We start from the raw sequence: 26,206 nt of genomic DNA, 5'->3' as shown, positions 1-26,206 counted from the left end.
AGGCTGCCGCTGCCGCCGCTGCTTCCGTCCTGTCGCCGCGCCCCGAGCCGGTGCAGAACCACTCCGGAATCGTCTCGCCTTTGACTGTCTCCGCTTTCAGCCGGCGATGGGCCGCGGGAGGTGGGCGGCGGGACGGCGAGCGGCAGCAGCGCGTCCATTTCCCCCCTAGGGCCGGCGCGCGTTTGGTTGGGCCCAAGAAGATGGCGTCGGGGCGCGGTGAGTGAGCGGGGGGGTGCGGGCGCTGAGGGACGGGGCCAGTCCCAATCCCAGTCCCAGTCCCGCTCCCGCTCCCCCGCACCGGCAGCCCGTGGGTGCGTGGGCGGGCCGCCACGGGCCGGCCCTGCCATGGCTGTACTCGTGCGCATCCCCAGGCGGGTGCGGGCCGGGCCGGGCGTGGGCAGCGGCCGTCCCCAGCCACGTGTGGTTGTTGCGCGGGGCTGTGTGTGCTGACTGTGCGGGGTCCGTGTGGCTGTGTTCCCGCAGGGTGCGCGTCCCCTGGTGTTCCAGCCCCGCGCCCGCCGTAGCCGGTGCCGGGAGGCAGCGGCGACCCCCGGGAGGCGATGGGCGAGTGGGACCGGGTGTTCCGGCAGTACCTGCCGCTGCCGCCGCACCCGCAGCGGGGCCGAGCCCGGCCCCCGCCCCGCTCCACCGCCTTCCGCTGCGTCCTCAAGTACCTGCACGGCGCTGCCCTCTCCCAGGTAGGGGCGATCGGCCCCGCGAGGGGACCCGGGCAATGTCTTGCTGCACCTGTTGTTTCTGCTGACTCTCACTATTCATAGAATCATGAAATAGTTTGGGTTGGAAGGGACCTTACAGATCATCTCCTTCCACCCTCCTGCCATGGGCTACCTTCCACTAGAGCAGGTTGCCCTTTCCAACCTGCTGGCTTTGAACGCTTCCAGGGATGGAGCAGCCGCAGCTTCTCTGGATGACCTGTGCCAGTGCCTCACCACCCTAACAAGAAAGAATTTCTCCCTAAGAGCAAACCTAAATTGCTCCTCTTTCAGTTTAGCCTCCCCTTCTCCTTATTCTGTCGCTTTCTGTGGGTGTACAAAGTCACTCCCCATCTTTTTCTAAGCCCCTTTCAGGATTCCTGTCCATGTGTGTGGGCCTGAGCTCCCAATGGTGGCTTTTAAAGCAAGGTGGTTTTGGGGAGAACTAACTGGAAATCTCCTGGAAGCACAAAGTTGTTTCAATCCCATGCCTTATTATCTGTAAATCTGAGTTGAATTAATTTTTCATTTAGCTTTTTGTTAGTTAGGTAAGTATATTTAAATTGAATTTTCTGGATAGCACTTTAACATCAATTGCTTCTTTGTTCTATGCTTAATGCTCAATTTTCCCACTTTTCCTTTGCTCTGTCAGCCTCTGGCTTGGCAGCAGGTTCTGCAGCAATGCATGAAGCTGTCTGTGACCATGTGCCTGAGTTAGGCATCCCTTAGAAAACAGGAATTGTATCTCATACTAAAGTGTATCCTGAGCTTTGGGGACGCAGAGCTGACCTGTCCCCGAGCATCCCCAAAGCCAGTTCGTTGTGCCTTGCAGGGAGCCGAGTACCAGCTGCGCCTCTCCCTTTTCGATGCCACCTACCACCACTTCTTTGGGAGGACGTGGAGGAGCAGCTGGCGAGTTGCCAGTGCTGTCCCGCCACGTTCGGCCAGGGCGACGTTCAGTGAGGTGAGGGCTACCAAGGGTCTGGGAAAACGCCCATCACTCATCCCAGTGCTTCCTGACTTTTTCCCCAGGGTGCATCCCAGACACTGCCCATTTATTAAGCTTTATGTATGGTTTATTGGGGAAACTGGGGTGCTGGGTTTCCTTTGAGGCTGGTGCCACCGTGGGAGCAGCGATGTGCCACCACCTGCCACCTGCTGTGTTCGGAGCTGGCGGCAGAGAGCAGTGTTTCCCCACAAGTGGGAAAGAAGGGAAGGAGCAGCTGCCCACCCTCCTGCACAGCGCTTCTCTCTGCTTATCTGGGAACTAAACTCTCCCAAAGCCGTGTTTCCATCCGCTGCTGATACCAGCAAATCAGGGTGTCCCTTAGTGGGGAGATTCCTGCTGCCCCATAGCATGACCCATGTTTCCCAATTCATAGCTCCTGTTTCCACTTCCTCAGTGCCGCAGGTGAAGTGAAGCACAGCTCGGCCTGGGCTCTTCCTTCCTTTGTACTGACAGTGACATTGAGGGGCGTTGATGTGTGTGTTTCTCTCCCAGGTGTTTCAGTACCGTCCCACCCTGGCTTGTTTTGAAGAGGGATGGATTAAAACTAGGGCAGAGAGTGCTGCAGAGAGAGCTGAATGCTGGGAGGAGCTGCCTTTCCAAATACATTCCCACGTCTGCAGGATTCCTGAGTGTTTGCCATGTAGTTGGGAGCAGTTGGCAGGAGTTTTGGGGTGTTGGGTGGCTGAATTGCCCTGCCTGTCCCTGCAGCTGCAGGGCTCAGGGTCTGACAGATGGGTGATCTGCATGCGGGGTGGGATCTTCCAGGTGTGGGAGAATCAGCAGCTCATTGTTAGGAACAGTTCAGGTGGAGCTGGAATTGATTTGTGACAGGTGAGAGAAGGCAGAAAGTCACGGCTCCCCTGCCTGTGTGTGCTGCGTGCATGCTTGCCAGCCTCACCAGAGCAGGAAGGTGTGAGGACAGGGATCAGAGTCTGTGTGGTGGGTTTTGTCCTCAGGGTCTAGGGGAGACGAATGCAGTGACAAACTGCTGTGTACATTGAGGAGAGGCCCTCGAGCTCAGTGGCACAGGGGATCTCCTGTCAGGGCTCCGTGTGCCTTTGCAGGGTGAGCCTTGCTCTGCAGGCACAGTGGTCAGGTCGTTAATCCAGCACCTTGCAATAAAGGCTAATGGAATAATGATTTATGTCGTGGGGTAGATGTGGGAATGTCTCTCTCTGTTATTCCTTCCTGATAGCCCATATTGTAGTAAACGTTTTCCCTGAAACACTGGGGTAATGAGTTTTTAATAGAAAGATTAACCTAGCTATAAATTCTGTTCTGGAGAGGTGACCTGTGTTTTGTCCCCTCCTGCCCTTAGGTCTAGGCTACTCCCATGTCCCTCCCCACTGCAGGAAGGTTTCCAACTCCTTTTTCGTGCTTTAATGCTGTAGGTCTGGGATTCATGGACGCCCCGCTTATTTGGGGTCTGCAGCCTGCAAGTTATTCTGGAAAATAGGTGTTGGCAACAAAAAGAGAGTTAAAAAACAAAAAGATGATGCTTGAGACTTAAGGGCTGAGATTTTGTAGCAGTGCCAAAAGTAATTTGCCTTTAGCTTCTGTCTGGAAGTTTTAATGGCTGTTCTGGTTGTGCCACTGAGTATCCCAGTACAAGAGGTATTGTTCTGCCTGCAGCTGCTGCTGCCAGCTCTGAAATAGCCCATCTCTCGCCTTTCCTGTCCCAGGTAATTTATTTCCACACCTCCTTGAACCACCCTGGCATTGCTGCTGTCGTGGAAGTGGTAATGATGGCTGGGAAAGGGGATGGAAGCTCTCCGCATCTTTCCTGTGGCTTTGGAATTATTCCCCTCTTCCACAGCGGATCAGAGGTGACAGACCCAGCCACTGAGGACAGAGCGTAGGTTCCCCTACTGCATGTGCCTGGTCACACTAGGAATTGAGGTGGCAATGTGCATGGCTGCTTTGAGGGGGGGAGAAAGGATGGTTTTGGGGCTGCAGAAACAGAGACAGCATTTAGAAACCTGGAATTCTTCACTCTGGGGAAGCAGTGATGGGTTTGGAAGGAATGCCTGTTCCTTCCCTAAAGGACAGGGCTTTTCCAGAGTGGTTTGGGCGGGTTTTGCTGCTGAGCAGGGGCTTTGTGGAAGATGGAGATGTAATGGAAGATGGAGATGAGCTTCAGGGTGGATTTACTGAATGCTGCACATGTGCTCCTTGCTTTCAGGCTGAAGCTGTACCATGGGACACCACGTGCCCTATTGCACCCGCGCTTCCAGAACCCCGTGGAAAGTAAGCAGCAGCCAGACATGGCATCTTGGTCCTTCTTGGTGGCTTCTCTTACCCAAATGTGTGTTGTATGTGTCTGCTTGATCTGAGACATGGTCAGTGTGCCCTGGTCCTGCTCAGTGGATGTGCCTTACTGCCAGCTGGGAGTGGCCTGGCTGGGCAAACATAGGTTTTCCTTAGCTCCTAGCATGTGTGTTTACAGATAATGATTCATTCAACATTGGGACTGTGAAGCTGTCTCCCCAGTTTTGGTCATTTTGGGATGTTTCCTTCAGAGAACAAATACATGACAGTGATGGAGAAGAGCTACCTGCAGTATGCCTTGAAGTCCCACCAGCCCCTGGAGGCGATATTTCACCTCCTTCCTGAAAACCTGCTGATATCTGGGCTACAGACTGTTCCTGGCTTGCTGCCGGCACGTGGAGACACAGGTAAGGGCTCTTTCCCTTTCCCTCTGCCTGTGCTGCTCCTGCTTTAAGGCAGTGGGTCCCTGGGAGGCTGTGGCAGGGCAGGCAGGGCACTGGGATGGGATTTGTGGGGGCACAGTGGTTTCTTTGCAGTGTCTCCCCTTGTCAAGAGCATCTCCCCTGTGTGGGGGCACAGCCCTCACACTCAGAGCTCGGTCTGGAATCGGTCAAAATGGCTCAGTCAGTTCCCTGTCCGTTAATTGCTTTGCTCCTGGGAAGCTGCTAGGGATAAGTGATGGCTGGTTTAATTACAGTCATTCAGCAGAATCTTAGAAACAGCTTTTGCGGCTTGTTTAAACTTCTCAGAGGCAGGTTCAGCATCGCTGGGGCCTGGCAGGTTTGGGGGGATGAGCTCTTGCCTGCTTGGCTTTTGTTAATCTCTCCCTATGGCACATTGCCCTTTGAGGTTCTGCAATTAAAATAACGTGAGATGAAGATTCAGAGGGTAAAAAATTCCTCAGAATTCTGCAGCTGAATTATTCTCCAGCTTCCTGCCTGGAAAACCTGATGGCTTTGGGGTAGTAAATGTTGGTACTGAAGCTGAGCAAGGTCTTGAAAGCAGCTGAGTCCCTGCAGGTGCCCAGGCCAGTGCTCAGAAGCTGAGTTGGCAGAGCCACTGCTGGCACTTCAGGGCACCCCATCACAGCAGTGGTGGCTTTCTGTTTGCTTGGGAAACCTGTGGCCACCACCTTGTCTTTCAGGCGACTGCTTGCAGAAACCCCGGCTGATGAGGACGGTCACCTGCTATCTGGAGCGGCTTTTCATCCAGTTGTACCCTTCCCTGGAGGAGTTTGAGGAGGAACTGCTGGATTTACTGAACGGTGATCGCTTACTTCAGGTAAGTAGAGTGCTATGAGGGTGGTGGAACCCTTGCACAGGTTGCCCAGAGAAACTGTGGACACTGGAAGTGTCCTAGGCCAGGTTGGACAGGGCTTGGAGCAGCCTGCTCTAGTAGAAGGTGTGCCATGGTAGGGGGTGGAACAAAATAATGCTTAAGGTCCCTTCCAACCCCAACCATTCTGTGATTCTAGGTACTGCCAATGTGGTTGGGGCAGGGGAAGGCACAGTGTCGAACAGTAATTCTAGTGTCTGGAATTATGGGTGGGGTGAAAAGTGTGATAGTCATGCATTTGTTTCTCTTGGAATCTCCAGTATTTTTTTTGCTGTGGAAGCCTTTAGCTTGTTTCCTTCTTGGATTAGTATGTGTGTGCTCTGTGTGGGCTTTGTTTTGAATATCCGGAGCTCATAAGCAGAATTTGGAATTGCTTTGCTATGGGAAATGCAGAGATGAGATGGAGTGAGTATTGAGTCCATCTCTTTGGAGTGGCAGCCACTGGCCAGGTCCTTTCTTGCCAGATTTTTACCAACTCTGCCATAAAGACAAAAGACTTTTGTACCTCTCATCTGCTGGGGGAATAGATCCTGCTTTTTGAGTTTCTGAAGGGTTGCCTGAATTCTTCTGGCTGTGGTCAGCACAGGGAGGGCTGCCCAAGGTGGAAAACATTCCTTTCACAGGCTAACACTGGGCCGGATGGTGAAGAGATGGTGGTTCGGGAGCGGCGGCTGCATGTTGGTGTCCACAATGGCCTGCACTTCGTCCAGGCACCGCAGGTCGCTGTGCTGGTGCCAGGGGCAGAACTGTCACCGAGTGGCTGCCAGAGGGTGCCCAGTTCTGGAGCCAGGTAAGGGGGAGCCCCTCTGCTGCCGGTGCTGCTTCCCCCCTGCCTTGGATGCTTCCCACAGCCACTTCTCCATCCCGCACAGGGATGCAGGTCAAGCCCTGGTGCTGAGGAGCCGCATCCAGCTGAGTGAAATGGTCCCTCACCCGGCATTTGGGGTCTGTTTCCAGCTGGAATATGTCTTCTGCAGCACGGGGAGAGCTGGTGGGAAGGTAGGGCTTGAGAGTGTGTGTGCCTTGTCTCTGCACCTTGTCTCTGTGCCTGTGAAAGAGCAGGGATCCATTCTGGAGGAGTGAGCCTTGCTGAGAAACTCCTTCCTCTGCCCCTGTTTCACCATCCTGCTCCTCCAGGTTGCTGTAGCTCCTTGTTGTGTGGCTGTGCTGTGTAAAGCAGGGCCCTACAAAGTGTGCGGGTGCCTTCCACTGCACCGCACAAAACAACCTGCATGGCTTGGTGAATTATTTTAATTACATGTGGTTGTATTTCTCCACTGTTTATATGTAGATGGGGGAATGTAGCCTGCAGCATTCCTACAGTGTTCTGGCAAGCTAATTTGGAGAATTTCAGCTTTTTTTGTAATATCAAAAAGGCTTTTCTTTAGAATTTGTCATTTATGCTGAAAAGAGGTTAACCCATCCCACTCCTTTTTTTTGTTTATTTTTGCCCTGAATGCTGAGGTTTTTCTGGGTGCTTCAGGCTGATGTTCTCAAACTGTAAAGGCAGGAGAAATCTCTGGGGGTGGTCTCTGCAGTCAATATACTCTCAGCTACTTACTGATAATTTACTCACATCTTAGTTTAACCTTTCTGCAGGTTAAACCCAGCTCAATTAGTACTGTGTATCCCCTCCAGAGACCTTGTGCTGTTGAGCCATCAGCTCCTTGCTGGCTGAGTCGATGGCCAGGCATTTGTTAGGAGGCTTTAATTGTCCTGCTAAGATGTTCATTGAAATTGTAGCAAATGCCTCTTATTAAGCCGTCCAGAGCCAAAGTAGGGGAAATGGGCATTTATAAAGCAGATGCAATTGCCAGACCAGAGGGATTTGTACTGAGAAGGGAGACACCGAGCTGTGCTGTTGGAAGTTGTTGTTGGGTCCAGCTCTGTTGGAAAGCTGAAGCCCAAGGTCCCACGGAGATTTGGGGTTCCAGAGGCAGATCTGTTTGGCTCTATGGGGAGCTGTCTGGGGCAGCAGTGGAGCCAGTCCCTGTGGTGCAGCCCTGGGGCAGAGTGCTTAATCCCAAAGCTGCTTGCAAAGCTGATCACCTTGTCCTTGTCCTTGGTGCCATAATTAGCTGTGAGGGGGATGGTGGGTGCTGGCAGAGCCCTCTCTTTTTTCTGTGTCTCTCCTTCAGTTTGAGGGAGGCTGTGGATGCGCTGGGTAAGTGGAAACCTTTCCCCTCTGCCAGGGATGGGGGTCCAACACGTATCCCTTTGTGCAGCTGCTTGAGGGAGGGGTTACAGAGGCATAAGGTCCTGGAAAGTGAAGTGTCTCCAGAACGAGATGAAGAGCAGTGGCTTCTGTGATGCCAGAGCCAGGTGTGAGGAGGCGCAGAGGGGGATGAGAGCCAGTGCCTGTCTGGCAGCACCCATTCCCGGCTCCTGGCAGTGGGGTGGGGCTGCCTGGTGCTCACTGCGCTCCCCCACCCCAGGCCCTGTCCGGCAGTGCCCGCAGCGAGGCGGCCGACATGCGCTCGGTGCGCTGGGCTGTCTGGAGCCCCGTCCTGGGCACCGGTGACACGGATGTTGTCCTGCCCCTGCGTGGCGGTGCCCGCCGTGGCCCCTGCCAAGCCTTGGTCTACCGGACCCCACCGAGCTCCCGGCAGGTAAGGGTGTGCTGGCCCCTGGCAGCTTTGCCTCCGGCGTCAGGGCGAGGGGGCCACTGTTGGAGGCACGAGGGAGGCTGCGTGTAACACACTGTCTGAAAGCATTTTCGTTGCTAACTTCAGGGGAAGCACGTGGAGTCTGGGACTGTCCAATTCCATGTTTCCACTGATTCGGAAGAACATCTTGTATCTGCTGCGGAGCTCCTATGTAAAGACAGGGACGAGTCGAAGCAGCCTCCTACGCCATCACTGAGTGAGTGTTTTCCAGATCGCTGACATTTAAAATATAGAGTGTGGCACTGGTGTCTGCTCGGGAGAGAAAACAAGACTTCAGTGAGTTTCAGTGAGCTAGTTATGAATTACTGGAGTGAAGCAAGTTTTTGTCAAGTTGAATTCAGCTCTTACTTTTTAAGTTGCAAAATTCCCATGTGATAGTATTGCTGAGCCATGTGCAAAATCCCCAGGGATTGGCAGCACTGCCCCAGCCGGCTCCAATTCCAGGTCACCCGGTGCAGTGGCCACACCAGCAACACATTCTCACTGCAGGTACTGCTGCTCCTCTCACTGGACTCAGAGTCTCTCCAGACATGAGACAAGAGAGATATCAGTCATAGGCTGGGGAAAAGTAATCTGGTTGTGCCACCATTGATGAATGGGTTGGGTTAAGTTTGCCCGGGTTGGGTTGATGTGTGCAGGATGTGCTGGTGTCTGGCTGAGGAAGAGCAGGCAGCATCTGTGCATCTGCACAGGTGCATCTGTCTATAGTTTTGGGGGCTGTGTGGTTGTGGTTCCAGCACCCCTCTGCTCTATTGGAGGTGGAAGGAAAAATGCTGTGGGCTTGGGTTTGGGCATGAGGTTGTGTCCATGCACTGTGCCCCTAAAAATCCTCTTTGGCTTGTTTATCTTTCATCCCTTTTTGTGATTTTTGGGAAGCAAACTCCCCTTTCTTTGCAGTGCTGCTCCTGCTGGGGTCCTAGGCGTGTCTTGGGGGTGATGCTTTGGTCACCAGGCAGTGTTTCAGTGTGTGTCCCACAGCTCTCTGATATCTCCCCAGCTCTCTGATGAGCCACTTGGTGCCAACCCACGGGCCAGGCAGTGCCCACTACGGTGGGTTGCTGTTCCCTGCTGGCTCCAGTGCTGTGGTGCCTTCCACGAGATGGCAGTGGCACCACGGCTTTGCTATGACAAATCCTGTGTTTCTGCTGGTGAGGAGCCAGGATTGTTCCTGGGAGGGGCTTTGGAGAGGAAAGCTTTAGGGGGAGATGAAGGGGTCTGGTGATGTCAGGGTATGTGGGGTTGATCTCCCTGCAACACACGCTGCATCATGACTGGTACCTTCCCGGTGCTGCTTGAAAAGTTTTTCCTGGTGCCTTTCAGCTGTAGGTGGCTGGGATGCTGATGGGAGTTGTGGTGTGGTGAGGGGAGAGGGAAGCAAGTGCTGACACTGAATTTCCAACCTGGTGATGGTCTGGAGTGCTCTGGCTTGGGCAAGTGTGCTGGACTGTGGGCTGTGTCCCTTGTGAGGGCCTATCCCCCCATCAAGGTGATTTTCAGGGACAAACTCCCTGGCATTTCCCAGCTTCAGGGGGCTGATGGCGCCAGGGAGAGCTTGCAAGTGCAGCAGTGGTCCCAGAGCTGTGCCCCTCCAGCCTGTGTCCCAAGGGCCTGAGGAGACTATTGGGTTAACTTTTTGTAGAGCTCTGTTGAGAAACATGCTGCTGCCTGGCCCAAGGAAGGCCAAGAGTTTCTTCTGTCAGCTCAAATGCTGGTGTTGCTGCTGTGTCTGTCCATCCTCTTCTTAACACCAGCCAAAGCCATCCTAATTGGAAGGAAACAAACAGTATTTTAGGCATGAGGGAGGCGGGGTGGTTTCCTTTACACAGCAGCCAGCATGGAATAGCTGGGATATATGTGGTGGGCGAAAGCAAATTAAGGTCTCAGCATCACGTGGATGCAGAGATGGAACATCTGTGCCCCTGCTCTGCTGTGAAGGACCCGCGGCTCCACGGCACAGTGAGCTCAGCTGTGCCGGCGCGAGAGAGCAGCCGAATATAAACACAATAAAGCTCCCACCGTTTCGGGGCACAAATGCTCGAGCAGATGAAGGGAGTGACAAAATATAACAGAGAAGCAATGAAAACCTTAAGTATCCTAAAACTTTCACGTCTCATTAAGCATCCCACTTAGGCAGCACCGTGTGGCCGTGGGGCACCGCGGAGCTGTCAGGGGATGGGGGAGCTGCTGTTTGTGGCAGAGTTAGCCTGATTCACGGCAAAATAACGTATGGGTCTGGAGATGTGCTGTGTTAACCCTGAAGCAGCAGTCTTATTGGCAGATAAGTCAAAAGAAATGTTTGGGTGATGGTAAGCTGCTTCACTGTGCTGCCTTTGCCCCTAAAATTGAAAAGGGCTGGTGGAAGGACAGGGCAGGTTTGGTGGCAGTGGGTGCAGCTGCAGTAATGGGGCCTGAGGGTGATGGCTCCTCTACTGCTTCTCTCCTGTCCCTCTCCACAGGAGTGCCAACCCCACGGCGAGTGCCAGTCTCCCCACGGGGACCAGGGGTAAGTGCCTCATGCACCAGTGGATGCGGGTGGTGGGCAGCAGCATTCCCCAGGGGATGACCCACGTGTAGGATGTGCTTCTGGACCCATCCCCTGCCTGTTTTCCTGTCTGCTGCAGCCAAGAGGCACTAAGTGTCCTCAACTCCACCTCCTCCAGGCAGTTCCTGCCAGTGATGTGCTGGGTGAGGTTCCCTGTGCTCTTTTCACACCCCAGGAGTGAGGGCAGCTCTGATTTTTGACAGCCCAGATTTGCTGGGTGCTGTTGTCCCTGGTATGTGCTGACAGTGACACACAGTTTGTTCATGCAGAGTTTCCAGGATTTAAGGAGAGCTGTGAATACTGAGAGCCCTCTTTATGCTGTTTTATATCTTGATGCAGGAATCAATGCACACAAATATTTTTGATGAAATGAAATGCTTCATAAGGCCACATTAAGCAGTTTGATCTTCCTGCTGCATGTGCTCATCCCTCCTCTTGCCAGGGAACGAGCACTGGGGAAATGGGAGCAGAGGTGCAAACCCTTCTGTGGCCAAGTTGTACCACTTCTTGGTGGAATGACCCCTGGGGCATGTGGTGGCCAAGCTCCTTTAGCACAGAGGGAGCTGCTGGCTCTGCTTGGCACAAGGGCTGCCTCAGGAGGCTGCCTTGGGGCTGTGGGTGCTCACGCTTGCGGCTCTCTCACCAGCTGTCGGTGTCCCAGCTCGTGGCCTCACCACGGGGCACAGACCAGACCCTGCAGCAGGATGGGGGCATCACCCACCTGGAGGCCAACCTGGGCTCACCGGACACAGAGCCCTGTGCCAGCGACCAGCTGCGGGCGCTGCCCTTCACCCCACTGCAGCTGCCCATGGCTGCTGTGGGGCTGCAGGCATGCAGGTGATGCTCGGCTGCCCCTCCCCAGGCTCCTGTGGCCCCATCACCTGGCCTGCTAGGGTCCCCATGGCCCCTTTTGTGGAGCTCACCCCTATTTCTCCATCAGTTTCCATGTGTCCCTCTCTCGTGCTGCACTGGCACGCCTGCACGCTGCCGGCTTTCCAGACATCCTGGACCGCAACCAGGAGCCAGTGGAAATCTCGGAGCCAGTGGAGCTGGGCAGTTTCAACCTGCAGCTGGAGGAAGCTGACCCTCTGCAAGGCAATGAAATTGTCCTGCAGTTCCTGGCTTTTGACAGGTGGGATAGCAGTTCATGGTCTTGTGTGGGCAGATCCCAAAGGCCTCCTGGACAGAGTCCTTTCCAAATTCCCCCAACCCTCTTCCCTGCTTGGGCAAGAGACATCTTTGCAGAGGTGTCTCCTCTTTTAGCACCTGCTTTTGTCCTTTCCGGACACTTTTAAGTCATAATCCATTTTTTTTAAATTGGATCCATGAGCTACAATATGATGTCAGAGCTCATTAATGCAGGGTTTCTCCAGAAATGCAAATGGAGTTGGCAAAGTTGGCACCCAAGGGGTGGCTTTGGCTGCATAAGGCCCCACTTCTGTTTCTTCCATGGCTGGCAGTGTGCTGTGGGAAGGTAACATGCTGCCTTTGCTGGGCGCCTCCATCACAGCATATGGCAGGAGACAGCTGGAATTACAAAGCTTTTTGGAAAGTTAAGGCAAACCGTATGGCCGCTGTCTTCAGAAAAGTCCAAATACTTGTGGTGCTGCCAATCTTCTCTTGTTCTTCTGCTTCTTGGCATGTGCCAAATGCATGAGGAGCTTGTGACAGGGTAGCAGTGCCGTGCTATAAGTGACCCAAACCCCTCTGTCTTCTCAAGGGATGCCCAGGGCAGTGTGGAGGGGCTGTGGCCAAGGACTGTCTTCCTCACCTTCCAGTTCTACCGTTTCCCACCGGTCACCACGCCCCGGCTGCAGCTGGTCAGCACAGACGGGGGTCTGGCAACTGGGCTGGCTGTGCCGGCACAGCTCCTTTTCCGTGTCAACGAGGATGGGACCCTAACCAGTAAGCTCTGGTTTTAGCATCCATGTATGGCTGCTCCTCTTCTGTTGGGTGGATGAGGGCTTGCTTCTGGCCCAAGGGATGGGCTGGTATCTGTTAATAGCAAACCTCTGCTGATTTGCACGTCATGAAAGACATTCAAATCGTCCAGTGTTTGAAGCAGAACACAGAATGTCAGTTGTGTGAGGTGCACATTGAGGCTTCTCACTAAGCCAAGTGCCACATCTGTGACGGTGTGGTGCCTTGCAGAACCACCAGGCTTGCAGCTGAAGTACATGGTGGATCCGGCTTTCCTGCGGCCTGGGGAGCAGCGCTGGTTCCTACGGTACCTGGCCGAGCACAGCCTCCAGATTGACGTCTGGGATGGAGACTCCCTGCTCCATGTTGGGTCTGCTGCCATTAAACTGGAGGTATTGATTAGATGGAAGGCCTTTTCCCATGGCTGGTAATGGTGAAGGTCCCCCTGCCCGTGTGGAGTGCTAGGGCAGAGCCCAGCTCTCATTTTGGTCCTGTGTGCAGATGCTATTGCATTGTCCTTGTGTCTTCAGTAATGGAGTAACTGTCAATCCCTCTGTGTAACCGAGTCTGGTGTCAGCTTGACAAGCCCCTAATCACAGGATTTGTTATCTTTTCCTCCAAAGTGATGACAAAGCATTAACTTTCTTCGCCTTTCCCTGGAACTCTGGCCATATTCTAGCACTAAGCTCTGCCGAGCCAGGACATCTAGTGTCATTCATACTCAGACCCTTTGACCCCTCTGGGCCAGATTCCCCAGTAACTCGTTACACCTTGTCTGTCCTTGCCTTGTCCCCAGCCCCTGCTGCGCCAGGGCCAGACGGCTGTCAGGACCTACCACGAGTTGGAGGTGGCCACGACTGAGTACGAGCCGGACGGGACGGTGATGGGCCGGGAGGCTCTGCGGCACGGCGCCCTGCGGCCCCTCGGTGTCCGTGTGGCTGTGAGGGGCCGCCTCCACCTCTGCCTGGCCAATGTTGGTGAGAACCCACTGCTCATGCGGCCCAAAGGCTCGGGTGGGGCACCCAGCATGTGCGGGGCTGTACCTGAGTGAGACCCAGGCTGGCGGGGACGTCATCCTTCCCAGAACCTACTGGTTGCTTTTATGTATTTAATTCTGTGTCCTATAAATGTTCAGTGACTCCAGGTTTTAAAATCTTATCTTCAGAGGGGAGATTAGCTCCATATAAGATATCTTAAATCATCATTTCCATACTTTGCCTGCAAAGGGCTGATAAGCTCCTGGGAAGGAGAATCTGAGATCCACAACCCAGGGAGTGGTTTAACTCACACCCTGACAAAGAAGAGGGAGGGAGGAAGTGGAGCCACTGTGCCAGGACAGCAGCTGCCCTTTGATTGGTGTTTTTCCCATCCTCTGTTTTTTTGAAATTTCAAAACACTGTTAGAAATAGGGTGGCAAAGCTTGGTACACTTTCCTGAAGGATGGGGATGGGATGTGTAGGCTGGGAAGATACCTGGTGGGTTTAGAGCCTTGTGTGGCTCCACTTGGCACAGCCTTTGTGGGAGTGGGGAGATGCAGCAGGCCATGCTGGGGGAGGCAGAACACAAAAATGAAAGCAGGAGCTGGTGAGTGGCTCAGGATGGTGTGTGCTCTTGGTGCTGCTCCACTCCTGGGCAGGTGACTGTGTGACAGAACAGGCTCCAGGGAGCGTGTGGGGCTTTTTGGGCATCACTGGTTTCCAGATATTCCCTCCTGCTTGTGTAAATTGGCTGAACAGAACAGCAGGGATGTAAAAATCGGCAGTAGATTTTTTAACAGTGAAAATAGATGGTTTCCACTCACTCCTGTCTCCACTTGTGGCAGGTCACCCGTGCGAGGGGGCCCCAGGTCAGCTGCCATTCCACTCCCGCATTGTCACTGCACCAGACAGCACTGTCACCACCCCAGGTGGTGGCTGGAGCTCCCTGAACACTCCTGGTGGTGAGTCCTGCTGTGGCCTGGCCTGTCCCGTGTGGGTTGAGGTGGGGAGAGTCTCTGTTGCTGCAGTGCCAGCTGTGGGTCAGCTGCCCCCTCTGGTGCTCCCCTTTCCAGCCCTGCAGTATTGCAGGGCTCTTGGGGGCTGCAGTTTTTGGGGTGTCCATCCTTGGTGCCACGGTGGTCTCTCCCCACAGGCAGGAGGACAGCGTGGGCCCGGAGGCTGGTGGATGTGGACAATGAGCTGGAGGCTGCACTGCGCAGTCGCCGGCCAGAAGTGAGCCTGGCCCCAGAGTCACCCTCAGTGAGGCCATGTCCACCCACTGGCTGCAGCAGCTGCTGGTGGTGTGGCTGCCCGTGGGGGCTGGTGGCAGGAGGCCTCATGTGGGGCCAGACTCCTGCGTGTCTCTGGGCTCACGGTTCCTTCTCTCCCGGCAGGGCTGGCCAAAGCAGCGTGCCTGGGACCTGCAGGTCATTGATGCCTACCGGGATCACATCAAGGGAGAGAGCATCTACCAGATGCTCAGCCAGGCCATCACAGCCACCCGCACTGTCCATGCGGTGCTGGGCACAGCCGAGTTCTTCGAGTTTGCCCTGAAGAACCCGTACAGTGTCCAGCACACCGTGACCATCGAGGTCAACGACCCTGAGCTCAGGTGGGGGCTCCCCTGTGTGTGTGGGGAGATGCCAGGGTGGTACCAGCTCCCTCCCAGTCCTCACCAGCACCTCTGCTGCTCACTGCCCCAGTGTCATACTGGACCCGAGGGAGTGGCGCCACTTCAAGGAGCTGACCAAGAGTGTTACACCGGTAGAGGAGGATATGTTCCATCTCCGTGATGACCTCAAGCCTCAGGTCTACCTGCGCCCCAGTGAGACTGTCCACATCCCCTTCAAATACCAGACCTTCTCTGCAGACCCTGCCGTGGTTGCAGCACAGGTAGGCACGGGCCCCTGTTTTGAGCTGTTCCAGTACGAAGTGTTCCCCTCGGCTGTGTTTGCCAGTGCAGAGCAGGCTGGAACAGCCATGGGGAGCAGCAGCAGCTGCAGCGATGCTGCACCCTTAGGGAACTCACTCTTTCACCCTGCAGGGGCCGGCTGGGCTGGGCACCGGTGCCAATGGGAACACTCACTCCCTTGGGAAGAGCGGGGCCAAACAGACAAAGCTCATCCAGGTTAGGGAACCAGGTGAAACGCTGCTTGAGGGGCTGTGCGGGAGGAGCAGGATCATTGGAAAACCCCATCCCTCTCCTGCTGGCCCCTGGGACAGGTCACCTTCCAGGTGAGCGGGGGGAAGCCCATTGCACTCCTGCGGGTGAAGGTGGAGCCGCAGCCCCATGTGGTGGACCAGACCTTTCGCTTCTACCACCCAGAGCTCACCTTCCTGAAGAAAACCATTCGTCTGCCTCCCTGGTACACCCTCCCTGGTGAGTCTGTGGTGTGCCTGGCAGGGCTTGGGCTCTTCCCTGTTAGTCATCATCCATACCTCGTGGAGCCTTTCTGAGGCACAGCAGCATCCAGAGAGCACATTGCTGCTTCCTCACCCCTTCATGGCCCTGGACTCCTGGCTTGCTCTCCATCCATCTTTCTCTGTTAACTTCAGTCCAAATTTCCTACACCCGCACACCCTTGTGGTTTGCTGGTCGTCTAGCATGAGGGGTTCTGTGTGCAGCTGTGTGAGGTGCAGGGGAGAGGCACAGGCAGAGGAGAATCTGAAGGTGTTTTCCACGGTCCCTTGTCCACAGGCACACCAGTGGGGGTGCCAGGCGGGCAGCCTGAGATGTTTGTTCGCTGCAGCGACCCCGACATCATTTGTGAAACCAAATCCTTGGTATGTTGCACTTTGGCATTGCTGTTCCTCATGTCCTTCTGCAGATTGTTTGGGTTGGCAGAGAGCTGCCAGTGTGGGTACAACCACAGAGCATCCCCGTGTACCAGCCCATGGCAGTGACACAGTGGCAGCGTTGAAGCTGGAATTGCTTTTTATTCCCAATTAAAAGGAGCTGCATTGTTTTGGTGGGGGAGGCTGAGCGTTGCCCCTTATCGCATCATGCAGCAGCCTGTGCTTGCTTGTTCTTTTGAGCAAGTACCAGATGATTCAGACGCTGGGGAAAAGCAGCCTTTTGTTGGGCTGGGATAGACCTTTCTGCTGCTTGGGGTATCCACAGCCGTTGGCAGCGCGTGGTGGGACGGTGTGTCCTTGGGGTGCACAGCAAAGCCCATCCCTGCTGAAGGATGCTGGGGTAGTGGGGCAGCTCCATGCCCAGCCCTGCACCATCCCACTCCCTCCCCAAGCAGGAGGCTCTCCTGGGCTGGCTCCACAGCAGGAAGGGGTGGAAGGGAAAAATAAGCTTAGGCATGTCCATGCAAATGGCGACGAGGGATAGTTGCTAATTGCTGTTGTGGAAATGCGTTAGTATGGTAATTGGATTAGGGCTTGTTAGAAAACTTGCAGAAAATTTGCCAAAATTTGATTACAGATACAGACCTGGAATGTGATAGTCATTTGTATCCTCTTTTGTAATTAAAAATACTGGGGGAGCTCAGCCAAGCTGTGTAATAACTTAATAACGTAGTTTAACGAGGTACCCAAAGCATCTGCTTTCATAAGGCCATTGCTGGTAGTTCCCCCGTTAATGGGAAGACACCCCTGGGCTCCTCATTAGCTGGTCAACTGCTGGGACAATATTCTGTTGTCTATGCAGGGGCCTGGTGAGCCACAGGACATCTTCCTCAAAGTAGCTGGAGGACCGAGCCCGCAGATCAAAAAGTTCTTTGTTGCTATTTATATGTAAGTAGCAGGACCCCAAAAGGGTGGGGTATGTTGATTCCCATGCTGTGTGGCAAGCCCTGTCTGTCCATGCACAGGGACACCTGGCTGGCAGCACCTGTCCAGATCTGGCAGTTCTACCTGCACTCGCTGCAGCGCCTGGACGTGGCCTGCACAGCCGGGCAGCTCACCCGCCTCTCCCTGCTGCTGCGTGGCACCGCGGCCCCGCGGAGGGTGCGGGCCTTCACCTCCCACCCCCAGGAGCTGGAGGTAACCCCCGTGGTGGGCTGGGGGCTGACTGGCCTGGGTCAATCCAGAGAAACCCCCTCCGGAAAGCAAAAGGCAACCCACGCGGAACTGTGAACAACTGAGAGCCGTAAAGCGTTTGTGATAATTATCTTTTGATTAGAGCTGTCATGTGTAGGATCATTGGCGCGAAACCCCGGAGGGCAAATTATCTGCGTTAATGAGACTGTCTGAAGACTCACAATTTCTTTAGAATTCGTTCGTCCGTAATTGGAAATGTGAATAATAAAAGGCAGAAAAACTCTGCTGCTGTCCTGTAAAGGAAAGGCAAAGGCTCCCCAGGCAAAGCCTGTGTGGAGAACCCCTGGGCTGGGGAGGCCCTGGGTGTTCCCGAGTGGCTCTTGTCCTTCCTGACATGAATTAGTCCCAGAGTATCCCTGGGGCTGGGAAGTACGGGGTTTAATAGTAGTGGAATAGGGGTACAGGTTTTTAAGAGCAATTAGGTCTAATTGATGCTCCAAGCTGGACTTTTCAGGGGTGTGATCAGCCGTTATGGGTGGCTGTAGCTCCAGGTGTTGTTCCACAGATGGATCCAAGCGGTGCCTTCCTCCTCCCCGCCAATGGCATTCAGGACCTGTATATCGGCGTGAGGCCACGGCGGGCTGGCAGCAAGTTCATCTACCTCAACTTGGTGGACGTGGAGTCCCACCAGCTGGTGTCCTCCTGGCTGCTCTGCCTGTCCTGCAGGCAGCCCCTCATCTCCAAGGTATGTCAGCTCTCACCACTGCGAAACGTGGTGATGGCACCGGATCAGTGGTCTCAGTTCAGCCAATAACCTGGGGCTGTCTCCTGCTTCTTCCTCTCTTTCCATCTGTGTTTTTTTTGGCGCTTGCCACCATAAACACACATTTAGCCCTTTGGGTACTTGAATAATCTCACTGAAGCCCCTGGTAAAATGTCTTTTAGGCTGTTTTGGAGGCAGCCCCACGCTGAGGAGCGGCAGCTCGGAAGTATTCCCAGTTGTGAAATTAGAGCTGCAGCATGCTGCTTTCGATTAGCGCTGTGCTGGCAGAGGCCTTGCCTCAAAGACAGAAAATTAGATTTCCTGGCTAATGTGTTCCTTCTAAAAATGTTTTCCTGAACCCCTCGGTACTGGGAAAGGTTCAGATTGGCATTTACACTGATGCCCCATTGTCCTGCCACATGCTGCTTGTGCTATGGGGTGTTAAGAGAATCAGAGTAGTTGGGGCTGGAAGAGGCTGTTCAGGGTCATCAAGTCCATCTAGTTATCTGAGCACCACAGCTCATTCTGGGAATGAGAAGGAACTGGCTAGTCTCTGCTACTGTCCCAGCCCTTTGTTCTTCACACTCGTAATTAATTGTTGCTGCTTTTGATCAGAGGTGGGTTCTTTCTGCTGGCTGGCAGAGCAGATGTGAATTGTGGGAGGGGAGGGCAGTGTGTGGGAGGCAATTCTCTGTAGTGGGTTTGGGGAGTGCCTGTTGTTGCTGCTGCCCACCCTGCCGTCTGTGCCATCTTGCCACGGCCCCTGCTTGCCCCACAGGCCTTTGAGATCTCGCTGCCTGTGGGAGGTGGGAAAGGCTGCAACAAGCGCATCACCTACACCAACCCCTACCCCTCGCCCCGGCTCTACTTCTTATGCACCAACCGCCCTGACCTGCTGCAGTTCAAGGAGGATTCCTTCGAGGTACGTCCTGCTGCCAGCACTCCCTCCTTGTCAGGCCCCTCATCTTGCCACACCAGGTGATGCTGGGGGGGTGCTGGCCGTGAGGGCCACCCTGGCTGGGGGAAGGTGGGCACATGAAGGGGCCTGGGCAGGTGCTGCTGCCTCCTCCAGCGCTCTCTCCTGCAGGTGGCTGGAGGGGAGGTGTACACCATCGGGCTGCACTTCGCCCCGAGCCAGACAGTGGGGGAGGAGGAGATCCTGATTCACATCAATGACCACGAGGACAAGAACGAGGAGACCTTCTGCGTGAAGGTCCTGTACCAGTGAGACTGCCTGCCCATCACTGTGAAGCTGCAGGTTCCTGTGCCAGCCCAGCAGCTTCATCAACACCACCTCGGGGGTGCCTGTGTCTGTCTGAGGGTGGTCATGACCCCCATCCCCTGGCTGCCACCTTGCCAGGTTGGGGGGTGTCTCTGTCACCAGCATTCCCAGACATTGCCCTGAGTGCCAGGCGGCTCCATCCGCACAAATTGAGACGAGTAGATGTGTTTGTTACAGCATTTTGTGACTGCAGGATCTGTATTTTTGTTAAGTGTGATGATATTTTAAGCACTTTGAATCTTTTTTTAACTTAAAAAGTTTGCAGATTTGATTCTGCAGAATATTTTTAAAGTATTTTATATTTGACAGTGAGTTTTGTACACACTAAGGCAGTTTTACTGGATTTTTGGTACTTTTTACTCATCCTTGATCCATAAAAATTACTGCACACAACCGTCAGAGTGTGGCAGCATTTTCTTCCTGGGGAGGTGGAAATCCTCAGCATCCCTGCCCTGTGGAGATGAGTCCTGGAGGTCTCCTGCATCACCCCTGTCCCCTGGACCATGCTAGGGGTCAGGGCAGGGACCATAAATGGGACTGGAAGCTTAGGGCAGCCCACTAGCTCTGGAAATGCTGCTTCACTCTCCACAGGCCTGAGGCTGGTGAATTAGTGGCCCCGATAAAGTCAGGTGCCGAGTTCCTCTGCCTCCCTCACACTGATGGGAAATGACAGCTCATATTTTAGAAATTATTATACTGTCTGCAGCACAGAGAGGCCCTGAAGTTGGGTTATTAAAGTAGATTAGCTGAATAATTTTTATTACATTTTCACAGAACGATATTTCTTGAGGCTTATGAATGAGCTGGTGCTGTACCTGCAGCACAGGCAGCTCGAGTGGTGAATGATGTGCCAGCATTCAGGGGACACCAGCGCAGGGACTCGAGCTGGTGCTTGAATGGTGCTGCCTGCTCCCCTGCAGCACACGTCTGTAGCCCAAAATCTACAGAACTGTAATTTTAAAAAGTTGATAAAACTTTCCCTGTAGGAAATGCAAATGCCTTGTGTCCCAGCTGCTTGGCATTATGGCCATGGCCCTTGGAGTTGCTGCTGCTGCCTCTCAAACTCAAGACAAGTCTAGGGACAGCTTCCTGGGTTCCCACTTGTTAATGAAGTCATCCCTGCTAATGACAATGAACTTGAGCACCCGTGCCTGGCATGCAGCTTGGTGTGCTCTACCCATTTGCATTCATGTCAGGAAGGAAGTGATTCCAGTAATGACAGAATTAATTTGGCCTAAAACTCTCAGTTTGCGTCTCATCACTGAGGTGTGCAGGGAGGGGAAGGATTGAAAAGCCCATCCCATGGGTTCAGTAACTCTTGGGGCTGTTGTCCCTCTTGGAGCAGATGCAGATGAGACCTTCAGGGGGCTGGAGTGTCACTGCCTTGGCAAAAGCATTGCTGGAATGGCAACAGAGGAATAAGGAGGGCAGGGAGACCTGGCCCCAGCAGCTGGGCTTGGGAGGGGCGACTAAAAATGGCTACTAGTAATGAGGAAATAAGGTAAAAAAAAAGAAAAACCAACATGGGAGTTGGGGGCAAAGCTCCTGCAGCAGCTGAAGGCCCTTGGGAAACTGGCCCTCAGGATGCCTGAGCCTCAGCAGGGTTTGTTGCCAGCCCAAACTTTTAAACCCAGCTTGTTTTCCCCATTATGAGGAGGAAATTGCGATTGCCTGAGAACCCTCTAATTAAACAAAGCCTCACCATAATATTTGCTGGGAGCTCGCCAGCCCTGTAATATGACATTACCAGGCATCTTTATTAGCTGAAATGAGTATTTAGCGCCTCTGCCAAACTGAAAGCTGATTGAGGCGCATGGAAGCAGCGTGGCAGCATCCAGCAAAGGCTCCTGTGACCTGCTGGTGAGGCAGCATCAACCTGGGGGGCTTTCCACTGAGACAAACCCTTTCTTGGTAATTTCCATGTCACCCAAATCTAGCCCAGCAGCCCCAGCATGGGTCTTTGGGAGGTTTATTCCCTGTTTCTTCCACTTGTCTCTCTGAAAGCGCGTCACCGACTTGATAAAACCTGATTTAATGGTTACAAAACCCAGAGATAAAGCTGCTCTTAATGGATTTCTTTAAGATCAAGGCTGTCAAATAGGAGGCTCAGAATCCTTTCTGCGGTGAGAGTGACTATATTAAGTGCACTCAATCACACCCAGGCGAAGGTTCCCTAAGTGAGACACTGGCTAGAGGAAATGCATTTTATTAGCATCTCCGGAGAAAGGAGTCTGGCAGGAGGGATGAGGAGCCTGTGAGCTGCAGTGGCTGTGCTCCTGTTCAGCTGCAATGGATGGGATGTGAAGGACTTTGCAAAGCACATTCTCACTCCCTGGTTGGTCCTGTGGGGAGGAGGGTGATGGCTGCCATGGTGACATTGCAGGAGCTTGCCTGGGGGAGAAGAAACCCCAGGGAACAATGCTCACCTGGAGATAATGCTCACAAAACACACCTCAAAATCCACCCTATGGAACTCAGCTCCTGCAGGGTATGATGGAGAGTGGGGCATCCAAGGGGGTGATGCTCAAAGGCTTTTGGGGGTGTCAGATGGGACTCACCCCAACTGAAGGCAGGGGTGGAAGGAGAGGGGCCTTGGCAGCTCTGGGCAGACCAAAGCTTAAAACACAGATTAGTTTTTCATCACAATTTGCAGCTCCATAATGAGAAATTTGCAGCAGTTCTAAACTGCCAGTTGCTTTTAAATCATTTCCCGTCTTTCTGTCTCAGGCTTGACATTTGATGATGAATTGAGTCTCTGTGTTCATTTACCCACTGATTTACTGTACGGAGGTGGGAAACCTCAGCCACCTTAGTGAAGGTCAACATGGAGCATTTGCCTGTAATTTCCAAATACTATTACGGTTTTTAAATAAACTGTGTGGGCGCTGTAGGCAACGAAGGCCCCTCTTGCAAGGCTGATGCTGCAGCAGATTCTTCTGGGTGGTGAGAGTGGGTTTGTGGGAGCAAGAGCAGATCACTTGGTTCGTCAGCATGAGGGTACATCAGACTGCACCCCAAATTCATGTTTAGCACTTGATTTTAGGGGCACAGCAATCTGGGCACTGACAGCAGCTCCTCACCTCCCAGCCCAGATTAGTATTGGGTTCTCATCCTGCTTTCCCATGCCTTGCTGAGCCCTGCACTCAGCCCTGGGAAGCTGGAGTTGCCCCACGGCTTCCCCTGAGATGCCGGCTTTGTCTCCTGCTGCAGGACGCGGTTGTTTGCGGCTGTCAGTCTGTTTGGCGGGGGAGAACAGGAGTTTCGGCTGCGCAAATGTCACACAGATCTTATCTCAGGGGAAACATCCTTCAGTAATTACACTAAATGAAAAGTCCTGGAAGCAAAGCCTTGGAGGCTGCAGCCTTCTGTTTATTTCCAAAGTCTGAAGTATGTGTGGAGGGAGCTGGGAGCAGGAGGTGCCAGTGGCTGCAGTCCCCGTGGTGTGGGGATGGTGTCAGGGTTTGCCTTCATGCAAGGGGCAGGCAGCAGGATGCTCTGAGCTCTGCCTGCATCAGCCATCTGCCCCCTTGCTGCAAATTAATAAGTAAATTTAGAAAAAAGAAAGAAAAACAAAGTCTCTCTATGGATAATTTGTGCACAGAAAAAGGGAAAAATGAATTAAATAAATCATTTGCTGCTACACTGGTCCCATTTGATTTCCTGCCTTTCGCAGCATCTTTTCAAGCCTAATGGTATCAGATACCCTTTTGGCACCCATTTTCAGAGCCACAGTCCCTTCCTGCTGCTCTTTAATGCAGCTCATCTCCTGCCTATGGCTCCCAGGGCCTCTGCCAAATCAGCACTTCAAATTAAAGTCTTCCCCACCTCTCCCTGGTTTCCATGGAGATCCAAGTGGATGCTCCCTTCCTTCTTCCTCTTGAGCTGATGGAGAGGACCCTCCCGGGGACAGCCCTTGTGGGGCCTGGGAGTCTCCGAGCATCCAGCAGTTCTGCAGCTGGCTTTGCCATGTGCAGCTGCTGGCAGGCCTGGTGGCTACAGTCCTGGTGTGCTGGTGACCCTCTCCCAGTGCCTCATTCCACAGTGGAGCATCCCAGGCATGCCAGGAATGGGTTTCCAGTATAAGTTTTCCTCCCATGTTCGAGCAGATCCCACCTGACTCCCCAGGGAGCTTGGCCAGCAGAAACTCTTCTCCTCTGGTGGGAATCACCTCTACAGCTGGATGAGAACCAGGCTGGTTTGTTTGCAGCACCTTTATGTAAACTATGTGTTGACTTCTGTAGTCTGCACACAGATTTCCCAAGCACTGCCTGGGGCTGTTTGGCCAAGGTGGTGGCAATGGTGACGGGAATGCCCTTGCACATGTGAGTGAATGGGCAAATAGCTGCGAGATCTAAGGAATGACAGTAATTATGGAACAAAATTATTATTAATGTACTAATTTACCTGGGAGCCAGGCTGGATGTAATTACACTCTGGGATCATGATAAGGTTAATGCATTTACCTTCCTAGGTATTTATAGACACTTGGAATGGTTCTCTCTGTCAGAACCACATGTGCATGTTCCTGGCCTATGTTAGTCTGGCAGCTGAAGGGGGCATGGGAGGTTTGTTGCTCTTTGCTAATACTGCTCACAGGGGGGTTTGGGGCAGCAGTGACCCCAGCTCAGTGGCTCTGGGGAATCCCAGGGGATGCTGACCAGAGGGGATGCATTCTGCTGCTTCCCAGAGCCTCTTGGTCACGGCCAAACAAATTTTCTGTGGGGTGTATATCTGAGGGAAACTGTCCTGGGGGCCACCAGCATCTGGCATTTGGCTGCCTGGAAATCCTCCTAACTTTTGGGCTCAGCAGTGCTGCAGCAGCTGCTCTGGCTGGCAGAGGGACTAGCAAACCCAACCTGTTCGTGCTTAACAAATCAGAACTTTGCAAACACCTTGGAAACTTACCAAGACTGGCAAAAAGTCTCTACCTGTGAGGATGCTGTTCGCCACGCCAGGTCCGCGTGTGTCCTTTTGGCAGTCACTGCTCAAACTGCAGTGGACACGGGTGCCCCAGAACTGCCAGGCTGGAGCAGGGCTGCTCACCCGCACGGCAGTGGGTGGGAGAGCCCAGGGGCTGCTGCCACGGTGCTGAGCATCGCTTTGGCACGGGTGTGAATAAGGAACAAGCAGAGCAGGATCAGACAGACCTCAGAGTCCTCCTCCTCAGGGATGTTCTGGCTTCTCCCCAGTGCCTCGGGAGCTCCCTGCCCTGCCCCAGCCCACCTTTATTAATGTCACACTGGGAAATGTCAGCCGGGTTTGCTGAGCATCCCACGGCGCTAAGCCCTCCCGGCTGCACCGGCTGCCGAGCCCGTGCACGTGGGGCCACTCACTCACAGGCCAGGCGCGCACGGCCACCAAGTGTCACCGGGGATATTTCTCCTGGTGTCACGTGGGGAGGACAGCAGCAAGATGCAGAAGGTCAACGCAGCCCTAAAAATATGTCTCTGCCAGGGCACAGCTGTATTTTTGGCTTCTGCAATATCCAACAGACACATTGCTAGTGAAAGGCCGGAGAGGCCAGGGCACAAGTGAGGGAAAGGCTTAATAAGGTTACGGGAGGCCTTGAGGACCCCTTGGCTTGGCCTTTTGCTGATTTACAGGGAAATAATGTGTGAGTGGTTCAGGTGAGCCCAAGGCTCCTTTTTCACTGCAGACCTCTGCAGCAGGCAGGTCAGAAAGGGAATTGCTGGAGAGGAGCTAACGAAGCCCAGCAACATCCCAAATATTTCTCCAGAAATCAATGCGAAGGTTTATTCCTCTCTTTAGAGAATGGGGAGGGGAAAAGAGAAGGAAAAGGGAGTGAGAAGGGAAAGGGGATAGGCAGAGGAAGGAGAAAGGGAAGGGGATTTTGAACTGCCTGTCAAGGCCTGTTTAATTGCATCATGTAACCCATTCTTACAACAAACATAAGTTTGAATTATGTGTGTTATTTTTGCAGACTGTTTGCACATGGCTGAATTTCATGATGACAGAACTGAGTTACTGCACAGAGTTATGCAAATGAAGTACTTAATTAAGTAGGAGTCATACAAAATAAATTACAGCTCCACCAAATGCCCTCTGTTCTTCCTCTGAGTCCAGGTCGCTTCCAAGAGATCGGCTCCTGACTGAGAAACTTCCCGGTCAGACAGTGCTGCTTCCCCACCTTTGCTTGAGAGGAGGAAGGAAGGAGGCATCACCATCCCTGGAGCATCCCCCAATGACCATCCCATCCCATCCCATCCCATCCCATCCCATCCCATCCCATCCCATCCCATCCCATCCCATCCCATCCCATCCCATCCCATCCCATCCCATCCCATCCCATCCCATCCCATCCCATCCCATCCCATCCCATCCCATCCCATCCCATCCCATCCCATCCCATCCCATCCCATCCCGTCCCGTCCCGTCCCGTCCTAACCCCACCAGCATGACTCTGTGCCATGCCACCCACCACTCTCCTTCCTCCAGCCCCATTAATCACCCTCGAGGGCTCCTGGTATGTTATCAGGCCCAGATGTTTCCTGCTGTTTGCTACAAATGTTAATTATCTCCTAATTACTTCTAAGCAGAGGCTGAGCTGGCAGAGAGCAGGGAGAGAGCCAGCCAAGGGCATTTACAGCCCAGGGCAGTGGGACATGGAGCAACAGCTGCTTCTAGCAGGGAGTTTGTTAGAATTCCTTATTATTCCTCCTAATTCCAAATACTTATTGACAAGTTACCTGGGCAGTGCCCCAGGATGGAGTTGCTCTGTGG

General features: G+C 53.6%; 1 protein-coding gene across 4 annotated transcripts; it reads left to right on the top strand.

Moving 5' to 3' along the window:
- Nucleotides 1-114: 114 nt before the first annotated feature.
- Nucleotides 115-23,228, top strand: NPHP4 (nephrocystin 4). 4 transcript variants are annotated; one of them, XM_058855325.1, is made up of 29 exons: nucleotides 115-216; nucleotides 484-698; nucleotides 1,546-1,677; nucleotides 3,405-3,577; nucleotides 3,905-3,969; nucleotides 4,242-4,397; nucleotides 5,135-5,271; nucleotides 5,949-6,115; nucleotides 6,198-6,324; nucleotides 7,761-7,934; nucleotides 8,058-8,187; nucleotides 10,448-10,494; nucleotides 11,195-11,370; nucleotides 11,474-11,665; nucleotides 12,254-12,438; nucleotides 12,685-12,845; nucleotides 13,250-13,430; nucleotides 14,276-14,392; nucleotides 14,584-14,663; nucleotides 14,825-15,042; nucleotides 15,134-15,323; nucleotides 15,475-15,558; nucleotides 15,654-15,810; nucleotides 16,129-16,214; nucleotides 17,089-17,174; nucleotides 17,252-17,423; nucleotides 17,986-18,165; nucleotides 18,962-19,105; nucleotides 19,271-23,228. In XM_058855325.1, the coding sequence occupies exons 2-29, from the start codon at nucleotides 561-563 to the stop codon at nucleotides 19,409-19,411; spliced, it is 3,996 nt and encodes a 1,331-aa protein (XP_058711308.1). In that variant the 5' UTR covers nucleotides 115-216; nucleotides 484-560; the 3' UTR covers nucleotides 19,412-23,228. The 4 variants fall into 4 exon arrangements, 3 of the variants coding, with proteins under 3 accessions (XP_058711308.1, XP_058711307.1, XP_058711309.1); XM_058855324.1 differs by having other exon boundaries at nucleotides 11,180-11,370; XR_009279357.1 differs by lacking the exons at nucleotides 17,252-17,423; nucleotides 19,271-23,228 and having other exon boundaries at nucleotides 11,180-11,370; nucleotides 18,962-19,099.
- Nucleotides 23,229-26,206: the final 2,978 nt, after the last annotated feature.

This window comes from Poecile atricapillus, chromosome 22, assembly GCF_030490865.1.
Source record: "Poecile atricapillus isolate bPoeAtr1 chromosome 22, bPoeAtr1.hap1, whole genome shotgun sequence".
NCBI classification, from domain to species: domain Eukaryota; kingdom Metazoa; phylum Chordata; class Aves; order Passeriformes; family Paridae; genus Poecile; species Poecile atricapillus.
The sequence above is the reverse complement of the archived record's forward strand: the minus strand, read 5'-3'. Positions and strand labels throughout refer to the sequence as shown.

Coding starts and splice junctions, on each gene's coding strand:
- NPHP4 (XM_058855324.1), top strand. CDS start 561: ATGGGCGAGTGGGACCGGGTGTTCCGGCAGTACCTGCCGCTGCCGCCG. Junction 6,116..6,197: donor GTGCCCAGTTCTGGAGCCAG/GTAAGGGGGAGC, acceptor CATCCCGCACAG/GGATGCAGGTCAAGCCCTGG. Junction 12,439..12,684: donor CGAGGATGGGACCCTAACCA/GTAAGCTCTGGT, acceptor GGTGCCTTGCAG/AACCACCAGGCTTGCAGCTG.